The sequence below is a fragment of the Tursiops truncatus genome, chromosome 8 (genome assembly GCF_011762595.2).
Source record: "Tursiops truncatus isolate mTurTru1 chromosome 8, mTurTru1.mat.Y, whole genome shotgun sequence".
NCBI lineage: Eukaryota > Metazoa > Chordata > Mammalia > Artiodactyla > Delphinidae > Tursiops > Tursiops truncatus.
The window spans coordinates 29,849,258-29,868,381 of NC_047041.1; the positions used below are offsets into that span (position 1 = coordinate 29,849,258).

The window sequence follows — 19,124 nt, forward strand, 5'->3', positions numbered from 1 at the left end:
AGCTATGAAACAGTATTACAGTATAATTTTTATTTTGGTTAAAAAATACGTGTATGTGTGTGTGTGTGTGTGTGTGTGTGTATGTGTATGCTAGGATAAAAGATCTAGAAAGGTATGATACTGCTGTTACTTTTCAAACATGACACTGGATTCTATTTTGTAATTTTTCTTTCAAGGATTTTTGTTTCATTATTCACAAGCAAAACTGATCTCTGGTTTTCTTTTAGGAGAAATACCTTTTCCTTCTTTCAATGACAATATCATTTTCCCTTTGTAAAAAGGATTTTGGACACTTTCCTTTATTTTCTATGTTGGACACTTTCCTTTATTTTCTATGTTCTGAAACAGTTTAAAATAGCATTGAGATGATCGGTTTCTTAAAGGTGTAGTAGAATTTCCCTGTAAACTTGAAGTGGACAGAAGGGAGGGTAGCTCTTTAACAACTGTCTCTATTTCATCAATAATAAATGTTCTTTTAGAAAAATAAAGATCAATGTAATAGTCACGTCTGGGTGCTGCCATCATTGCCTTATTTTTTGTTTATCAATTTTAGATATCTACAGTGCACATGAAACTACTTCTGCAGTAATCAAACTTTCTTTAGTTCCAAAAAAATAACACTACAGAGTCTGGCACAATCTAAATAGTTCAATAATTCTCTAACATAGGAGGTACTAAAGCACAAATTTCACCACATGGAAACAAAGGCAACAAAGTAAATATTCCAAAGAACATTACCATACTTTCACCCTTCCCTTTCACTAAAATTTTGCTAACTTGTTTTTATTATAGGTTAGCCTTTATGCTACTTATTTGCTAATGAGAAAATAATGCAAATTAAATGGTATTTATTTCATATGAAACATAGTTTAAATTGATTAACGAATTCTATGGCACCTACTATATGTGAAGTAATTGAAGACTGGTCCAAAAAAACCATCCTGTGAAGCCTGATCTTTAAGAGGCAACAGCAAGGGCTCTAATTCTTCAAGAGTGTAGAGTCCAGGAACTTCACCTACAGAACATTACATTTCTTTTGAGTTTTACCTGCATTACACTAATTCAAAACACATTTTACACACACAATGCTTCTTCTATTTTTGTAATCAAATAATCTGATGTTATTCAAGCTTTGTTTTCAAAAATAAACAAACCCTATCACCCTCTATATTATTCACAAATCTACATCTATAGCCTTCAGTTGATTAAGCAAACCATTAAAGACAGTTCATAATCTAGCCATCTACCTGCTTTTCCAAGTCCTTCTCTACCCCAACCCCACAAGACCTTGTATTCTAGCCTCAATGAACTTCTTTGTGTTCCAAAAATTTAATGAAATACTCCCTCTTCCTGGAATATAATACCCACAGTCTTCCTCTGCCCCTTATCTTCCCCTAATATTATTGTTTATCCCTCAAGACACTACTTTGTCAACTGCTATATCCATGAGACTTTCCTGAATACCCACATGCTAGGTAAAGCATTCTTTTCTCTTGTGTATAGTATCCAAACATCACTGTTTAGCATTTACCACATCATTTAATAATGAATGAATTACTTCCCTTTCCTGCCCAATTAGATTCTGAATTCCCGAAGGGCGGATATTTGATCATGATCAATATTAACCTTAGGGCATTCTTAGCAAGTATCTAAAACATAAATATTTGTTAAATAAATGAACAAACGAATTATCAAATGAATGAATGAACTTGTACTAGAAATCAGGAGAACTAGTCATGGCCTGCTACTATACAACAGAATGATGAAAGTCAAATCAAAGGTGATTAAGACTATAAGAATTTGATAGAGGGCTTGAAGCTTGTCTTGTTCACCACCATAAATCCAGTTATTTAATAAATATTTGTTAAACCAACATATTTGTAATTCACAAGAAACTGTAAGATTAAATGAAAATTCTTTTGCTGCATTCATGTAGAGCCCAACATAGTTTGAATCCCTACTTTTCTTTAGGTTAATCTCAGAGGTACCAGACTGCTCCCCAACCACCACGGATGTACATATTCAAATGCATACACACATAAATGTGCTCTATGTCTTCCTCTAAACTTCAGCCATATCAAGATACCCTTGATTTCTTAAATTTGATAAAGAAAGCTAGCTCTATTTACATATTCTATAGGGAATAAGAATTTGAAATACAAAAAAGAGACAAAAAGGCCTATTGAGTACTTTCTCTGAAAGTATTTTTCAAATACTTTTTTTGCCAAAAACGTTGTCAAAATTTAACCTTACCAAAATTTAGCTTTATTTATGATTTTTGCTATTATATCTTGATAAAAAGACCAATTTATCTTACAATAAAAATAATTACTGGGTTAATGCTTATCTGGATGTTTGCTTTCAGAAATTAAAACCAAAACAAAAATACAAAAACTCTGTATATATCTGGCCTACAAGTTTATCTCAGCCAAAATGAACAAGGTCTCCATCTAGTGACAATTTAAGCAATATGCAGGAATGTGCACCTTAAAAATCAGAAGAGATTATTTATAAAAAGGGCCGCAAACACTTCAAGCTTGCTCAAGACATACCACTTTCACTATACCATTTCCCTTCACTTTGACAGAAATTGACCTACCACTTGTGTAACTAGAGTCTTTCTCATTTGGGCACTAAAGTGTAGATACCTCACTTTATAAATGTTTCCTTCAACCAAAGCTGTTAAATTCTGAAAAAACAAAAAAACTATTTTATCCCAGAGTCTACCTAGCAGGATACAAAACAAGTATTTATTAAAACCTGAGTGGAACATGAGCATCATGCAAATTTTGTCCTCGGGTCCCTAGAATGGAACAATTCATATAGTTGAAACTAGTTTTTAACAAGGTTTACTTTGTACTTAAGTACCAAAATACTTAGTCCAAGTTTAAAACGAAGCTACCTCATACCAATTCTACTAACAGTGGTTATGCATTACAAGGAGATTATAATAAACTTCATAAAGTCTTCAGAAAAGGAAGAATTGCAGGAAATTGCAGGTATTCTCCTCAGGAAATCACCAAAAAGGTCGGGTGGCTCCAGAGACAAAAAGAGTACAACATAATTCGAGAAATATGAGACCTCATATATCTGAAATATATCTGCTATTATATAACCACATTTAAGGCCATATTATAATTATTCAATTTTTCCATTAATGATGGACAGTGAGGTTCTATCAAATTTTTATTACAAATTATACTACATATTTCCTTACATACTAGTTCTTTTAAAATTTATTTACTTCTTTATTTTTAGCTGTATTGGGTCTCTGTTGCTGCGCGGCAGGCTTCCTTTAGTTGCGGGGAGCAGGGGCTATTCTGCGGTGGCTTTTCTTGTTGTGAAGCACAGGTTCTAGGCGCGCAGGCTTCAGTAGTTGTGGCTCAAGGGCTCTAGAGAGCAGGCTCAGTAGTTGGGACGCACAGGCTTAGGTGATCCACGGCATGTGGGATCTTCCCAGACCAGGGCTTGAACCCGTGTCCCCTGAATTAGCAGGCGGATTCTTTTTTTTTTTTTCTTGCGGTACACGGGCCTCTCACTGTTGTGGCCTCTCCCGTTGCGGAACACAGGCCCCGGACGTGCAGGCTCAGTGGCCATGGTTCACGGGCCCAGCCGCTCCACGGCATGTGGGATCCTCCCGGACCGAGGCACAAACCCGCGTCCCCTGCAGGCGGTCTCTCAACCACTGCGCCACCAGGGACGCCCGAGCAGGCGGATTCTTAACCACTGCGCCACCAGGGAAGCCCAGTATAACACATTTTTTAAATAAGTACTGGTTGATAACTTTCCTAAAAGGTTATAACTTATAATAGTCCCACCAAAAGTGTGTTAAGAGGGCCAATTTTTCAGTATATTCATCAATATTCAATATTTAATCATCATTTTTATATAATTCCACAATCTTGGTTTTATAAAAACAGGGTTTCTCAGTTCTCCTGCTCTGAGCATGTTTAATGTTTAATCCCATGTCACCTTAATAAAAGCTATGCCAAGTGTTCTCTGAAACGTAATTTTATATAAGATCACTTTCCTTGAATAATTTTTACATTACTTTTATTTTCTTTAAATAGAACCCATTTACTTGCCTGAAGACAAAAGGCTATTGATCATCTCCAAAAATGTAGGATGTACAAACTGATAATCCTCAAGAAGTAAAACTACTTGTTGTGCTTCAATACCTGCAAGATGTAGCACCTGCACAATAAGAAAACACATTTTGGTACACATTAAATATTTTTGGCACAGGTAAAAACTTTCATTCTGTATGTAAACTAAGTTGTTTTTATTGATTGATATTTGAGTAATCAAAATTTAGCCATATAGTCTAGAAAGTAAATCCACTGAATAATCAAAATTTAGCCATATAGTTTGGAAAGTAAATCCAGTTCATAAACAAATACTACTGGGAGGAAATTTAATTATTTTACATCTAGGACATTAAAATCTAGAGGATAATTTTTAAATACACCTACATATGTCCTAAATGCCATCTTTTTGTTTATCTTACCTATCCATATAACATCCCATAATCTGGGGTGCTGAGAGCTAAAAACATAATTTTGTAACAATTATGGAGAAAACAATCATCAAAATTAAAATAAAGACTATGTTGCATATCAGAGATTTAAAGGCTTTTTGAATAACTAACTGTGATTTAAAACCAAATAAAACAAAAGACTGTGAGTCACTCACATGTTTGAGATCATTTTTGAACTGCTTCAGTTCATATCCCCTGGAAATCTTTGGTGAAAACAGCACTGCTCCATGCATATGACTGACTAAAGAAGTGATGGTCCGACGACCTACACCACTGCATCCGGCTAACAGAAGTGAACCTCCAGGAAAACTCAGCACTCTGTCTATCCTAGACACGTATTCCAGGACTTCTTGGAAAAGTAAAATATCTAAATTCTGGTTATCTCGTCCATAATGAATAAGACCCTTCAAAGATCACAAAGCGTATTATATAATTAATATAAGTCCAAATTACATAATAAAATGTTAGTTATCTAGATTAAGAGATTATATTTTTGGTGCACTCAAGAAAAGGGGTTAAGTGTATTCATGTTGTTTCACACTCTTTTATCTATCCAGTAATCCAGCTTTATGGCACTTTGTAAGGAAAAATTTACATGATGTCAAACAAGTTCACGCGTCCACAACAGTCAGTTACTTTTGAACACCATAATATAACTAGTAAAAAGCAGTGTAAGATAGCAGGTTAATTATAAAGACTTCAAAAGCTCTCAAATTTTTACCACTTGTTACACATCAAATCAGTGTGCACAGACTATAAAACAATCCCCAAACTCTCAAAACGTACTGCCTAAAGATATTTTGTGAACTCTTGTTCTTACACACAGCTCAGCAATGAACCAAAAGCCCACAAAGAGGTAGCATGCCCTGCCAGGAGCTATGTGATAGAGTGAAGAAAGAGAGAAAGGACAGCTTTCACATACTTAACAACTTTTGCACATTCCCAAACTTTTCAATATCCATTCCAGGCAAACAAATAAATTTACTAGACCATGAAAGACTTTTCTTGATATAAAATCCATACTAACTTCCACTATAAATATTAATTTTTAAAGTAATCATATATAATACTGTTTCTTTTTATTATAATTAATCTCAAAAACAAAACAAACAAACAAATCTCCATAGGACAGTGCTACTAAAAGTTTCAGTGAACCAGCAGCATCAACATCATTTGGAAGTGTCTCAGAAATTTGGATTCTCTTCTGATTGTTTTCAGATTCAGATTAGTACCTATTGAATTCAGATTTCTCTGGATGGGACCCAGCCATCAATATTTTCTGGTTCTCAAAGTGTTTCTAATGCTCACTAAAGTTTGAGACCACTGCTCTAGAATGAGAAGTTAGTATCATATTAACTGTTAATATAATATTAGCAGTTATATTTCCCAATTAATATTAAGCCTTTTTAATAGTTCCAACCTCAGATACCTTTTTCCAGCATGTATCCTAGCAATTTTACACTAATCTGTGTAAGTGCATGTGCACCTACTTAGATCTGCCACATTGGGCTAAATTCCAAAAGATACGAACCGCTTTTGCCTATTCTAAGATCTTTCACTTCATGCCCTAAAAAAACTTACAATAAATATTTTGAAAATGGCTTTAATCATAACCAAATCCCAATTCGAATTCATTATTCATATTATACCTTTTTAATAACATCCTTAAGATCTGCAGAATTTAGTTTTCCAAGTGGTTTTCCATGTGGAGGCAAAGGTTGTCCTGGGGCTGACCTTATTCCTGAATTATGTTGAGCTCCCCATGTAACATAGAAATTATCTGTAGAAATGAAAGATATTTTTGTTTTATGTGTGTTAATCATAATGGGAGCATCAGTAGATATATTTCACACTAAACTGTTTTTAACTTAATTAGTCCAAATTAGAACATCCCCAGAAAGGCAAAGATTAATTACTTTGAATTGGCAAATAAATAAAACAATCTCAAAATTATTCTTGAAAAAGAACACAGATTTACTAATATCATCAAGAGCCCTGACTTCTAAAATAAAAGAAAAATTAACCAAATTTTAATTAGAAAATAAAAATCCCACAAACTTCCCTTAAATTTATCTACAGCAGTGTTCCTGTTACCACACAAGGAAAAGCTGTTCACCATTCTATTGAAGTTTCGCCTCCCAATTCCTCTGGGAGACTGTTCCATCAGTATCCACTTTGTCATATGCTGCGCTCAGCAAACCTTCCCTAGACCCCAAGCTACCTCATGTTCTTCTTTCCTTCTCCATCATATTTCTCACATTATCTTCTACTTGCCAAAAACACTATACTAAACTCTTATTTGGGAACAACAATGCTACCCTAATTGCGAAATCCAAACCTTCGTTGTAGTCATTATCCCAACATGACTTGTGTGCATCTCCTTAATGGAACTTTTTTCCTTGAATCTATATTACCGTGCTCATCAAGCCACAACCACTACTCCTTTTCAGTTTTCTATTTATCCCATATATATATATATATATATATATATATATATATATATATATATATTTTTTTTTTTTTTTTTTTGCAGTACGCGAGCCTCTCACTGCTGTGGACTCTCCCGTTGTGGAGCATAGGCTCCAGACGTGCAGGCTCAGCGGTCATGGCTCACAGGCCCAGCCGCTCTGTGGCATGTGTTATCCCTTATATTTTTATTTTCACTGGGATCCAAATTCAGCCTATTATGCTTTAATTCTAAATACTCCCCTGGAATTATTTAATCTTATTCTGTGGATTAGATTATCAACTATCTAAATATACACCAAAAACCGATTCACTACGTATCTCTAGGCAAGTCTCCCAGCTCTAGTCTAGTCCCATATTTCGAATTGCTTAATGACATGTAACTCATGCATTCATTCATTAAACACTTATCTATCACAGACCTGTATTTAAACATTGTACTTCCTGTTAGAGATAAGTAATGAATAAGACAAACATAATTTCTGCCCTCACAGAACTGATAAACTTTATGTAGGTTCCCAAAAGACACTCAAAAAGCTTGTAAACATTCAAACACATGCATAAAACTGAACTTATTATCTTCATGTCTCATCATTTCTCAGCTGGACTATTGCAGCATCCTCTTACCTCATATCCCTGCTACAAGCCTTTACCCCATCAAATATATCCTCACTGCTACTAGAGTAACAAACACAAAAACAAAATCTGATAGTACCACTGCACTCCAATATCACATATAGCTTCCCACTGCCTTAAAAGCAAAACTTTTCCTAATCAAGGCCCTTTGCAGTTTGGCTTCAATTTGGCTCCACTGACTGCTTGAATCTCTTATCTCCCTCTGTACTCCAATATATACCCCAGTTTTCTCAAACCTTTGATTCTTTGCATATGCTTTTTCCTTTGTCTGGAATGCCCTTCCCCTCTTCTTCACTTAATTGTATCCTTTAAGATACAGTTTGATTTCCTGTAATTGTTCCAAAAAATTAAAGTCTTAGGTGTTAATCTAACAAAGTACCTTATAGGACTTATGCTGAAAACTATACAACACTGATGAAAAAAAGCAAAGAGTATCTAAATAAATGGACAAATATATTATGTTCATGGATTGGAAAAATCAACATAATAAAGAGGTCAATTCTTCCCAAACCAATACACAGAACTAATACAATTCCTACCACAATCTCAGCAACATTGTTTATATATACAAGATTATTCTAAAATTTATATGGAAAGGCAAATAGCTAAAACAATTTTAAAGAAGAAGGAATCAGTCAATCGAATTTTAAGACTTATTATACAGCTACAGCAATCAACTCAGTGTGGTACTGGCAGAAGGACATATACATCAATGGAACAGAATCAGGAACCCAGAAACAGAGTTACACAATTAATTTTTGACTAACGTGCAAAAGCGATTCAAGGCAGAAGGGTAGCCTATTCAACAAGTGGTGCTGGAACAAGTGGACAACCATAGGCAAAGAAATGAACCGTGACCTAAATCTCACTCTTTACACAGAAATTCACTCAAAATGGACCACTGACTTAAAACATAAAACTATAAAGTATTTAGGAAAAAAAGGTGGAGAAAATCTTCAAAATCTAGGACTAGACAGAGTTCTTAAACTTGACACCAAAAAATCCTTAAAAAGAAAAATTAATAAATTGAGCTTCATAAAATTAAAACCTTTTTTAATCTGTGAAAGACTCTATTAAGAAGATGAAAAGGCAAGCTACACAGTGGGAGAATATATTTGCTAACCACATATGTGACAAAAGAATAGTATCTAAAATACAGAAAGAATTCTAAAAACTCAATATTAAAAAAAATCCAATTAGAAAATGGGCAAAAGACATAAAGAGACATTTCACTGAAGAGGACAGACAGAAGACAATTAATCATATGAAAAGATGTTCAACTTCATTAGCTGTCAGCAAGATGCAAAATAAAACCAATATGACCTATCAGTACACACTTATCAGAATGGCTAAAATAAGAAAATACTGACAACACCCAATGCTGGCACGGATGTGGAGCACCTGGATCACTCGTAAATTGCTGATGGAAATGTAAACTGAAATACAGCTACTCTAGACAACAGTGTGGCAGGTTTTTTTTTTTTTGAACTAAGCATACAAGTATCATTCAACCCTGCAACTGCATTCCTGAGCATTTATCTCAGAGAAACAAAAATCTCCACACAAAAACCTGCACATAAATGCCTACAGCAGCTTTCCTCTTAATAGCCAAAAACTGAAAACAACTCAGATGCCCTTCCACAAGTCAATGGTGAAAGAAATGGTAGCATGTCTAAATATAATACCTACTCAGCAATAAAAAGGAACAAACTACTGAAACACTCAAGAACCTGCATATATCTCCAGAGAATTATTCTGATTGAAAATAAGATTGTTGAAATGACAAAATTGAACACAGAAAACATGGGTGGTTTCCAGGGGATGGAAGAGGAGTTGATCCATTTTAACTGTATCAATGTCAATATCCTGGTTGTGATATTATATTATTTTTGCCAGAGTTGAAGGAAAACAAGTAAAAAGTACATGTGTTCTCTCTCTGTTAGTTCTTACAACTGTATGTGAATCTACAATTATCTCAAAATAAAAAATTTCAAAGTAACTTCCTCAAAAAGGAATTAGTCTCTACTCTTCTACACCCCTAATATCCAACATTTATCCCAAATATATTCAGAAAAGTTACCTTAATTGTAAAACACTTCATGCTCTATTGTATTTACCAGTTTAACCATCTATTTGCATAAATCTTTGTGGCACCTAAACATATTAGCAATAGTTATCATTGTAAGCAAGGACTTTCACATCTGTATCTGCCATTAGATTACAAATTTCTTGAGCACAAGAATGTATCTAGTTTATTTTTCAGTATCCAAAATTAAATTTTTAATTTTGGATACTTAAAATTTTTAAGCATCCAAAATTTTTCTTAATAATTTTTCTTAATATTCTACTATGTGAAAATCATATTTGCCTGGATCTAACATATATCAAGCCTGTATTTTTTTTTAAATGCAACCCTTCATTAAAAAGTAAAATACTGAGAAAAAAATATTATTGAGTCCTACACAGGAGACTCTAAAAGATACCAAATTCTAGAGAATTCAGATAAGACACTGATACTATCTAATGCCCAAAGGATATGTCACTTTCTTTGCAAGACCAGACACTATTAACTCAATTTTTAGACTGAGAAACATGGCAGCATTTTAGAACAAGAGCCTCTCCATGCTAAGCCATGAAAACTACACGCCACAATGACATAAAACCTCACTCAAAATCAAGCCAACTTTGAACTATTAACAGGCTTCTCTCAGCATTTTATCCTGTCTTAGGTTCTTTTGAACTTATTTCCTGATTCTAAAACTCAAGCAGCACCTAGAAAATTCCTTCTATCAATCTTAGTATCCTTTTCACCTTCAAGACTCCCCTTGGCTTACGTCATTATGACCCTGGAACCAATATCAAATCTAGAAAGATACAACATAATGTATTATATGAAATATTTTTGAAGGCTTGCCTTACACTCTAATAGAATAGAAATTCATTTTGTAGCTTGAAAGCAGTTTTATTAGGAAAGAGTTCCATATTACAGTCATCCTCTGTCAAAGGCCTTTTCAACATGTTGATTTTCATTTTCTATGCATCACTCCCACAGCATTTCATAATGCAAATTGGTCATTAAGCAGCAATAGTTGCAAATGCAACATAGCTCCTTTGACTGGTGCTATGCTTTGTTTATCATAATAATGGGTGAAGCTGATAAGAGGGTACATAAGAAGTTCTGTGCTAATGACATTATGAGTAGTGACAGGAATGAGTCACTTTCTCAAGCGAAAGTTCATTATAATCAAATATGGATTTTCACTATGATCTTTAAATATCACACATATATGGCTATTTTTATTAGTAAAAGTCCTTCAGGAAATACAGTTTTGAATTGCAAATGTTAAACATTACGGTCTGAACAACCGTTTCCAAGAAAACAATTATCGTCATCATATTTTGTTTGGAACATAATTATTGAAATCTAGCAAAGAAGACAGAGCAGCCTCTTACGGTAAAAACATTAAAATTTCCAAAGTCTTAGCGTTTTTGTTTTAATTAATTTTACTTAAGTATAGTTGATTTAAAATGCTGTGTTAATTTCTACTCTACAGCAAAGTGATTCAGTAATACATATATAAATTATCCAAAGTTTTCATTTGTTTAGATATATGAAATCATGCTATCAGTAAGAAAAAAACTGAAAGTGCTCATAACTTTTATATATTTACATAAACTCTGTAACTATATTACCTGCCATATTGTCTAGTACATCTGAGCCCCAGTCTCCTTGAAACACTGATGTTAAAATACTGTCAAATAAATGAAGTTCCTTTGCACCAACAATTTTGTCACGAAATAAGCGCCGCGCTTCATATGCCACAATTTCTAATACGTAAGCTAGAGGATGGTTTGAGGATCCTAAAAAAGGCAAAATTTTCTTTAATTATAATAAAATTCAAATGATTTAAAAATGGTCTGTTTCAACATAATATTAGAAAGAAATAGAGAATGAGAATCTACATACCATTATTTTGGCGTCAGATAAATAGAATAAAGGGAAAAAGAGTTAAAATTCATTTTGTTAATGAGTTGGTAAACTTTTTTGATTCTTTAAAGGATTAAACTCTATTATTTCTAGTTGTTCAATAAAAATATCAATCCCCAAGAGCATATTAAACATGCTTTGGCTACAAAGGATAACAATTACATTTTTTTCCAGATCAAGTTTTAATAGTGACAATCATACTTTAGGAGAGGAAGCATAATAAAATATCATAATTCTAATATCATGTTTAAATTTAATATTAACATTTTAATTTTTAAAATACTATAATTACAATACTCATTTATCTATTACAAATATAATATACATATACAGCATAAACACACACACACACACACACACACACACAGTATGATATTCTAAAGAGAGATAAGTGATTTGAAATCATAAAAGCAAAACTTACCTCCTTCTAAATCATATCTGAATAAGCCAAGAACCCACTGGGTAAGGATGCAAGGAGTAAAGAAATAGTGGCTATAATCATCAACTGTAAATTTGGCCCGCACCTGAAAAAAATATAGTAAAAGATTTGTCTTCTCTCTTAAATATATAATCATGCTATAAATTTTTCAGTCACCTTAAATTCATAGGAATGTCAATTCCTACCAGTGGCTGGAACTGTATTTCAATATTACTTATTTCCTCAGTTATCTTGTATTCTATATTTTATGCATTTAAAAACAGTATCTAAGAGAGGTTGTTCATAAACTTCAACAAACTGTCAAAGGTTGTCCATGGAAAAAAATAAAATGAAAGGTTAAAAAGCCCTGCTAAAGAAAGGAATTCAAGGAAAGCTAACCTAAATTTTATAAAATGGTAGTTATAATTCCAAGGTGCTCATGGGTGTAAGACAGACCCATTTTATAATGGTGGGACCCACAGAGCTATCTTGTGTTCAAGAAATCATTAAACTTTTAACAAATCAAAGTGCCACAATATAACCAACAAGAGAAGAGCCTCTCCCTTCCTCTCTACGGATGGAGCTACTGCTCTTATTCTGGCCTTGACTGCCTAACATTTGAATTAATTTAGAAAAACATAGCTTTATTTTTCCCCACTTCTACTCCAATACTATAAAAAGCATCCTCCACAAACACTTCCATAACTTTCACATGCTATTCCCTTTACCCAAGAAGACCCTCTTTCACCTCCAGCCACTTTGTGAATTTCTCTTTATTTTTCAAACCTTAGACCACATTTCATCTCCTCTTAAAATTTACAATAGCCAGGACATGGAAGCAACCTAAGTGTCCATCGACAGATGAATGGATAAAGAAGATGTGGCACAAATATACAATGGAATATTACTCAGCCATAAAAAGAAACGAAATTGAGTTATTTGTAGTGAGGTGGATGGACCTAGAGTCTGTCATACAGAGTGAAGCAAGTCAGAAAGAGAAAAACAAATACCATATGCAAACACATATATATGGAATCTAAAAAAAAAAAAAAGGTTCTTAAGAACCTAGGGGCAGGACAGGAATAAAGATGCAGATGTAGAGAATGGACTTGAGAACATGGGGAGGGGGAAGGGTAAGCTGGGACGAAGTGAGAGAGTGGCATGGACATATATACACTGCCAAATGTAAAATAGCTAGTGGGAAGCAGCCGCATAGCACAGGGAGATCAGCTCAGTGCTCTGTGACCACCTAAAGAGGTGGGATACGGAGGGTGGGAGGGAGATGCAAGAGAGAGGAGATATGGGGATATATGTATATGTATAGCTGATTCACTTTGTTATAAAGCAGAAACTAACACACCATTGTAAAGCAATTATATACTCCAATAAAGATGTTTAAAAAAAAATCTACTACACACAACAAAGCTATTCACTCCCTCTTCCATGCTATCTCTACAACTGGTGCATATTGTTATTGATAGACTTACTACCCTGTGTTAATAGTTTATTTATATGATCAGGTTCCTCATTAGACTGTGCATTTCTAGGGAATAGTGACTCAGTCATCTTTGTATCCCTAGGACTAGCACTGGAAAGAGAAGGTACTCAATAAATATCTTCTGCATCCTTAATGCCTATTTTCAAGTATCACCCCACTTTATCAGAATATTTTAGACATTTCCTCACAGATAAAAGGAAAGAAATAAACATCAAGAACTACTCTCGGGTTTGAAGCCTGAAAGACAGAAACTGACAGAAGTCAGGAGAAAGATCTAGTTTTGGAAAGAAGATGAACCCCACTGTAAATAAACTAAATTTGAAATCAAAGCAGAATGACCATCTACCCACTGATTTATTCATTCAATACTTTTTGGGTGTCTATTAGAAACTATGCCAGAAGATACAATAATGAATAACACACACACAAACATCTATCCTCACAGAGTCACTCTCCAGTAGAAAAGTATAATAAACGACAGGAAAAGAAAGCCTGAGCATCAACACAAATCAGGATTAAAGGTAGCCCTTTGGGAGTAATACCAATAGACATGAAAACTACAATGTAAGTGAATATATACCTGTTCATACACTTGTACCATAGATCCTGCTAAGAGATAAATTTTTGATGAAGAACCCCAAATAGTATGATTCTTCAGATTTTTATGTAGAACTGGTTTCAGATATGCTCCATAAATTGTCTGTAATTGCTCTCTTTCTGGGTAACTAAGAAAAAGCATATAAGAAGTTGAAATAAATCAACATTCTAAACTACTATTTCTTTTAAGACTTTTTTAGATGTGGACCATATTTGAAGTCTTTATTGAACTTGTTACAATATTGCTTCTGTTTTATGTTTTGGTTTTTTGGCCACGAGGCATGTGGGATCTTAGCTCCCTGACCAGGGATCGAACCTGCACCCCCTGCATTGGAAGGCGAAGTCTTAACCACTGGACCACCAGGGAAGTCCCCTAAATTATTATTTTAATGTTAAGTTATAGCAATGGTTTTCAAACTGTGTGGTTTTCAAATTGTAAGGCCTAAATACCTCCAAGGTTTACTCAACGGCTAAGGCCAGGCTCACAGACCCTATTGTTACTTCAACTAAATCAGATCCCTAATTATCTGTTTTCAAATACTAAGGATTCTAATAGAGGATTCCAATGAAATTACTTAAAAACATAATTGTTTAAAAGACCACTGATCTTTAGAAAGGGCCAAAGGAAAATTCTGCTTAAGAAAAAGTATTTTGAATTAAGTATAGTCTGTACAAAGAACAGTAATCCACCTTAGAACTACAGAAGTAGAAAACAACAAATAAAATCAACCTGTTTCTCCCTAAGCAAAATCTATTTCAGTACAGCTTAATTGGTTGCTGTAACATTTCTAAAAGAAGAATGTTAATAGACGGGGGCAGTTTAGCATGAAAACACAAAAACAAGATTTTGTAAGGCAAAATAGAGGACCTAGCGTCATAAAATTCGAGTTCATGTAACAATTATGGACCATGGAGATGGATGGGTATGTTATGATTAATATTATAAGCCACTAAATGACCTAACTCTACTTTGTTAAAATTTAAATTCTCTTTTTAGTTATCTACATAAAATTTGATTGTATTTTTGCTTTAAATAACCCATAAAACATTTAAATCTAAAACCCACCGTTCAGATTCCTGAGATTGACATTTAGAGACAATACAAAGCAGTTGTTTTGTTTCTAATATATAACAAGCATTGATTAAAGCCTTCATCACCCTAAATTACTGCCTACAGTTTAGGAAGGATAGGAAAAAACTAACATCAGAGCTTAAGTTTGACTATTTTTATATTCTACATTTTGAAGTAATACCATTAATATATACCTTTCATAAAATGCAATGTATGTCTCCCTAAGTCAAAAAAATATTTTAATACAATGATACGTACTCTACAGCACAAAGACGAACAATAGAAGTAAATCTGGTAGTAAGCTTATGTCTTCCCAGTCTTCCTCCAGCTGACACAGAAGCCACAATTTGAATATTTTCTAAACCAACCCATTCCAAATTTTCATCATAAAATCCTTGATATGTCAATACCTATTTGAAGATAAATATATTTAAGTGTTTTATGCTTAAGATTTTCTAATCATGATATATTTTGCATAAAATTCAATTGTTTCCAAATGCAATCATCATCAGAGGATTATGGTTACTGGGAAATGGGGGGAAGACAAACTGGGAGATTGGGATCAACATATACACACTACTATGTATAAAATAGATAACTAATAAGGACCTACTGTATAGCACAGGGAACTCTACTCAATACTCTATAATGACCTATATGGGAAAAGAATCTAAAAAAGAGTAGATATATGTATAGGTATATCTGATTCACTTTGCTGTACAGCAGAAACTAACACAACATTGTAAATCAACTATACTCCAATAAAAATTTTGTTTTTAAAGACTCTGTGTTCAATTAATGTTAGCTGAATTATCCTCACTTTTAAAATGCTTTTCAAATAAATGTTAAAATCCAGGTGATAGTATAAATCCACCAGCAATTATCAAAAAAAAAAAAAGTGAAAGAGGGCTTCCCTGGTGGCGCAGCGGTTGAGAGTCCACCTGCCGATGCAGGGGACACGGATTCGTGCCCTGTTCCGGGAAGATCCCACATGCCGCGGAGCAGCTGGGCCCATGAGCCATGGCCGCTGGGCCTGCGCCCCCTGTCCGAAGCCTGTGCTCTGCAACGGGAGAGGCCACAGCGGTGAGAGGCCCACGTATGGCAAAAAAAAAAAAAAAAAGTGAAAGAAATCAGGAGAAATATAAGGATAATATTTTTTCTATAAATATTTTATTATATTCTTCAGTTATATAGAAAAGCAAAATGTGAACCAAAATGAGTATATTAAGCTCTAATTTAGAATTTAGAGTTTCTAATGTGATGTAAATCACATAAAGAAAATAAATCTTCCACAGTGACTGAAGCATGACTGAGGAAGTCTAACTGCTCTCAGAAGAATGCATACCTAAAAGAATGAAGCAAAAACTTCCCCAGCTCCAGCACCATCCCCAGCTTCTGCTTTTCTCCATTTTTTAGGAATAAAGGGTAGGTAAATGGTGTAGGGTAAAGGTTGTTTTTACTCTTTCTGTCATATATCATCTTGATGTAATACTAATCTTTAGATGGAGGAAGATCAAAGAAAGTAGCCCTGGAACAAGTGTGAGATGCTTCAAGAGTTTAATTTCCATGACACATGCTAGATAAAACTAGCCCTAAAATGGAAAGCAGATTTTCTATCTACAAGAAAAGTTAATGAAATTAAATTGTTTCCAATTATATCAAAACACTTCAAGTGATAAGACCCACCTGCTGCAGGAAAGCTACCAAAGTACTAGTCCCCCATTTATCAAGCTTGGGTAGGTTGATATCTTTTAAGTACAGAACAAGTCTCTCACAGTCTTTTGGTCTATACACTCGACCAGTGTTAGTACTGATTACCATGCAAGTTTGGCTCAGTTTCTGCAGGAGATGCCGAGAAGTAGTTTGCGCACTACAGTGAACTGTAGCAATTTGAGTGGACCGGAGTTGGGAAAAGGCATACCTGAGCAGCATCCTGAGAAAGATATAAAACATTTGACTTCACAAATGCAACCAATAAAATACTTTCTATATTCAATACAAAATTTCTATTTTTAAATATTTTAGTTTCTAAATTACATATGATGTTTAAGGGAAAAGTGGTAAAAATAGATATGGTTTCCATAACTATCCATAGCTATGAAGGTAAGCTTTCTAATTTTTAGAGTGGAAAAAGAATTAATTCATATTTTAAGGCATTCTTGGGACTCTTTCAGCAAAGAAAAAAAAAAATCACAGTTCACAGAAATAATTCAGTTTGAAAAAGTACACATAAAAAGTATTGTTTCCCCACAGTTGAAGGAAAGATTTTAAAATATTAAGTCCTCCAAGTTAAAAAAAAATTACTATGACTTTACAGAATTATTTAATTATTACTAGAAATGTGAAAATAATAATCCATATTTCCTTTATTTCCAAAAAACTACACTCAGGAGGCACTAAAAATAGGTTGAATTCCACTGAATTAAAAGCTATTTTTAAATAGCTAACTTCAAGATTCATTTTTTATAACTATAGCATATAGTAGTTTGCGAGTACATCAGGTATTCATTTTTTGTGATTGTACGCACAGATTCTTTTTAAGAGTATCTTCTTCTAATTCCATTGGAAAACACATAACTCGGCAGAAAAACAGGACATATTTTTCTCTATAGTCATATTATCTTTACAAGTAGTGACAATAAAGAGTCCTTCATGAAAATGTAAATGCTACTTTAACCAAAAAAAAGGTAACGAAAGCCTGTTAAATCATTTTAAAACAGGAGAGAAGCATAAATCCACAATATGCACCTCGATTAACATTTTTCTCCTCTTACCCTTTGCCACATCCTTCTGGTCCGACAAGAATAAATGACTGTTTAGTATCAGAACTTAACCAAGGTTTGAAATAATCTAGACCTCGTTGCATGTCAGGAGTCTGAATGACTGGAAGAGTTTGGCTATTACTGAAATCATCAGCAGACAAGTTTTCTGGCTTCTTCAGCACATAAGATGCTAATCGTCCTCTACTCAAGTCATAGTAGGTGTCCATTGGTTTGTGAGGGTCCGGAGGAGATACTCGTGCCCAATTAAAAACCTTAAGAGGAAAAAGTTGTGATAGGTTTTCATATACAGTGCTCCAAACAGAGTATGTGAAATTTTAATTCTTTAAAGTAAATCCTCCAAAGAGAATCATCTTACTTTAAAAATAAAAAAGTTCACATGCACTAAACTCACCTAATATCCTTAATAATTATAGTAACATTATCTGAAATATTACTCTCTGAATGATCATTTAAGCAAATAAAAGTCATCTGGTTCACACATATGTTGTATAAATATATTCAACTTTTAATTGAATTCTAATGAACACTAAATTACAAATTGTACAATGTAGGACTCCTAGACCTTTAATTTCCAGTACATTTTGGTACTGAACATTCCACTGTCACCACCACTGCTCTCAACTTGTTCTTCTTTCTTACACAAAAAACTGTTATCTGCACAGATACACAGCAGAGAGTTAGCCCCTAATGCCACTCTTCAACAGCTTTATTCTAAACTTTGGCAATAAAATGTCTGCTTAAAAGCAGCTTATAATATGACATTGAGTGGTAGCAATGAGAAGCATCTGGTAACAGAGGCAACAGAACAGCCATGGAAAGAAAAACAGAACAGAGAAAGCAATAAATGGTGATATCAATGAAACAAAGTGATAAAAATGCAGAACATAATGTTGGAGCCAACCCAAAGGAATATGTGTTCAAGTATTTCAACAGAGGCCAATAGGAAGAAATTCCTTAATATGTAAAATTTAGTTTTATAAATGTGGCTGAAATATACCTTTGCATTTAATAAAGAAAAGATTTATAATGATTACTCCATCCAAGCATTCCTAACTGCTAAAACTCTTCTGGTTAAAAAAAATGATTAAAAATATGTTATTTTAAGATTAAAAATGAATAAAATAATTAT

General features: G+C 33.8%; 1 protein-coding gene across 5 annotated transcripts in view; it reads right to left on the minus strand.

Annotated features, from left to right (window-relative positions):
- The window catches only part of DYNC2H1 (dynein cytoplasmic 2 heavy chain 1), a 369,486-nt gene that overhangs the window by 259,252 nt on the left and 91,110 nt on the right, over positions 1–19,124 (minus strand). For 4 of the 5 annotated variants that reach the window (XM_073808267.1, XM_073808265.1, XM_019948798.3 and 1 more), the window contains 10 exons: positions 17,987–18,246; positions 16,899–17,145; positions 15,471–15,622; positions 14,124–14,268; positions 12,049–12,151; positions 11,333–11,500; positions 6,187–6,317; positions 4,693–4,941; positions 4,086–4,194; positions 902–1,015 (listed from right to left, as the gene is read on the minus strand). In XM_073808267.1, the coding sequence (XP_073664368.1) occupies positions 902–1,015; positions 4,086–4,194; positions 4,693–4,941; positions 6,187–6,317; positions 11,333–11,500; positions 12,049–12,151; positions 14,124–14,268; positions 15,471–15,622; positions 16,899–17,145; positions 17,987–18,246 (1,678 nt within the window). The remainder of the gene's footprint in view (positions 1–901; positions 1,016–4,085; positions 4,195–4,692; positions 4,942–6,186; positions 6,318–11,332; positions 11,501–12,048; positions 12,152–14,123; positions 14,269–15,470; positions 15,623–16,898; positions 17,146–17,986; positions 18,247–19,124) is intronic. The other variant, XM_073808266.1, reaches the window with a different exon arrangement.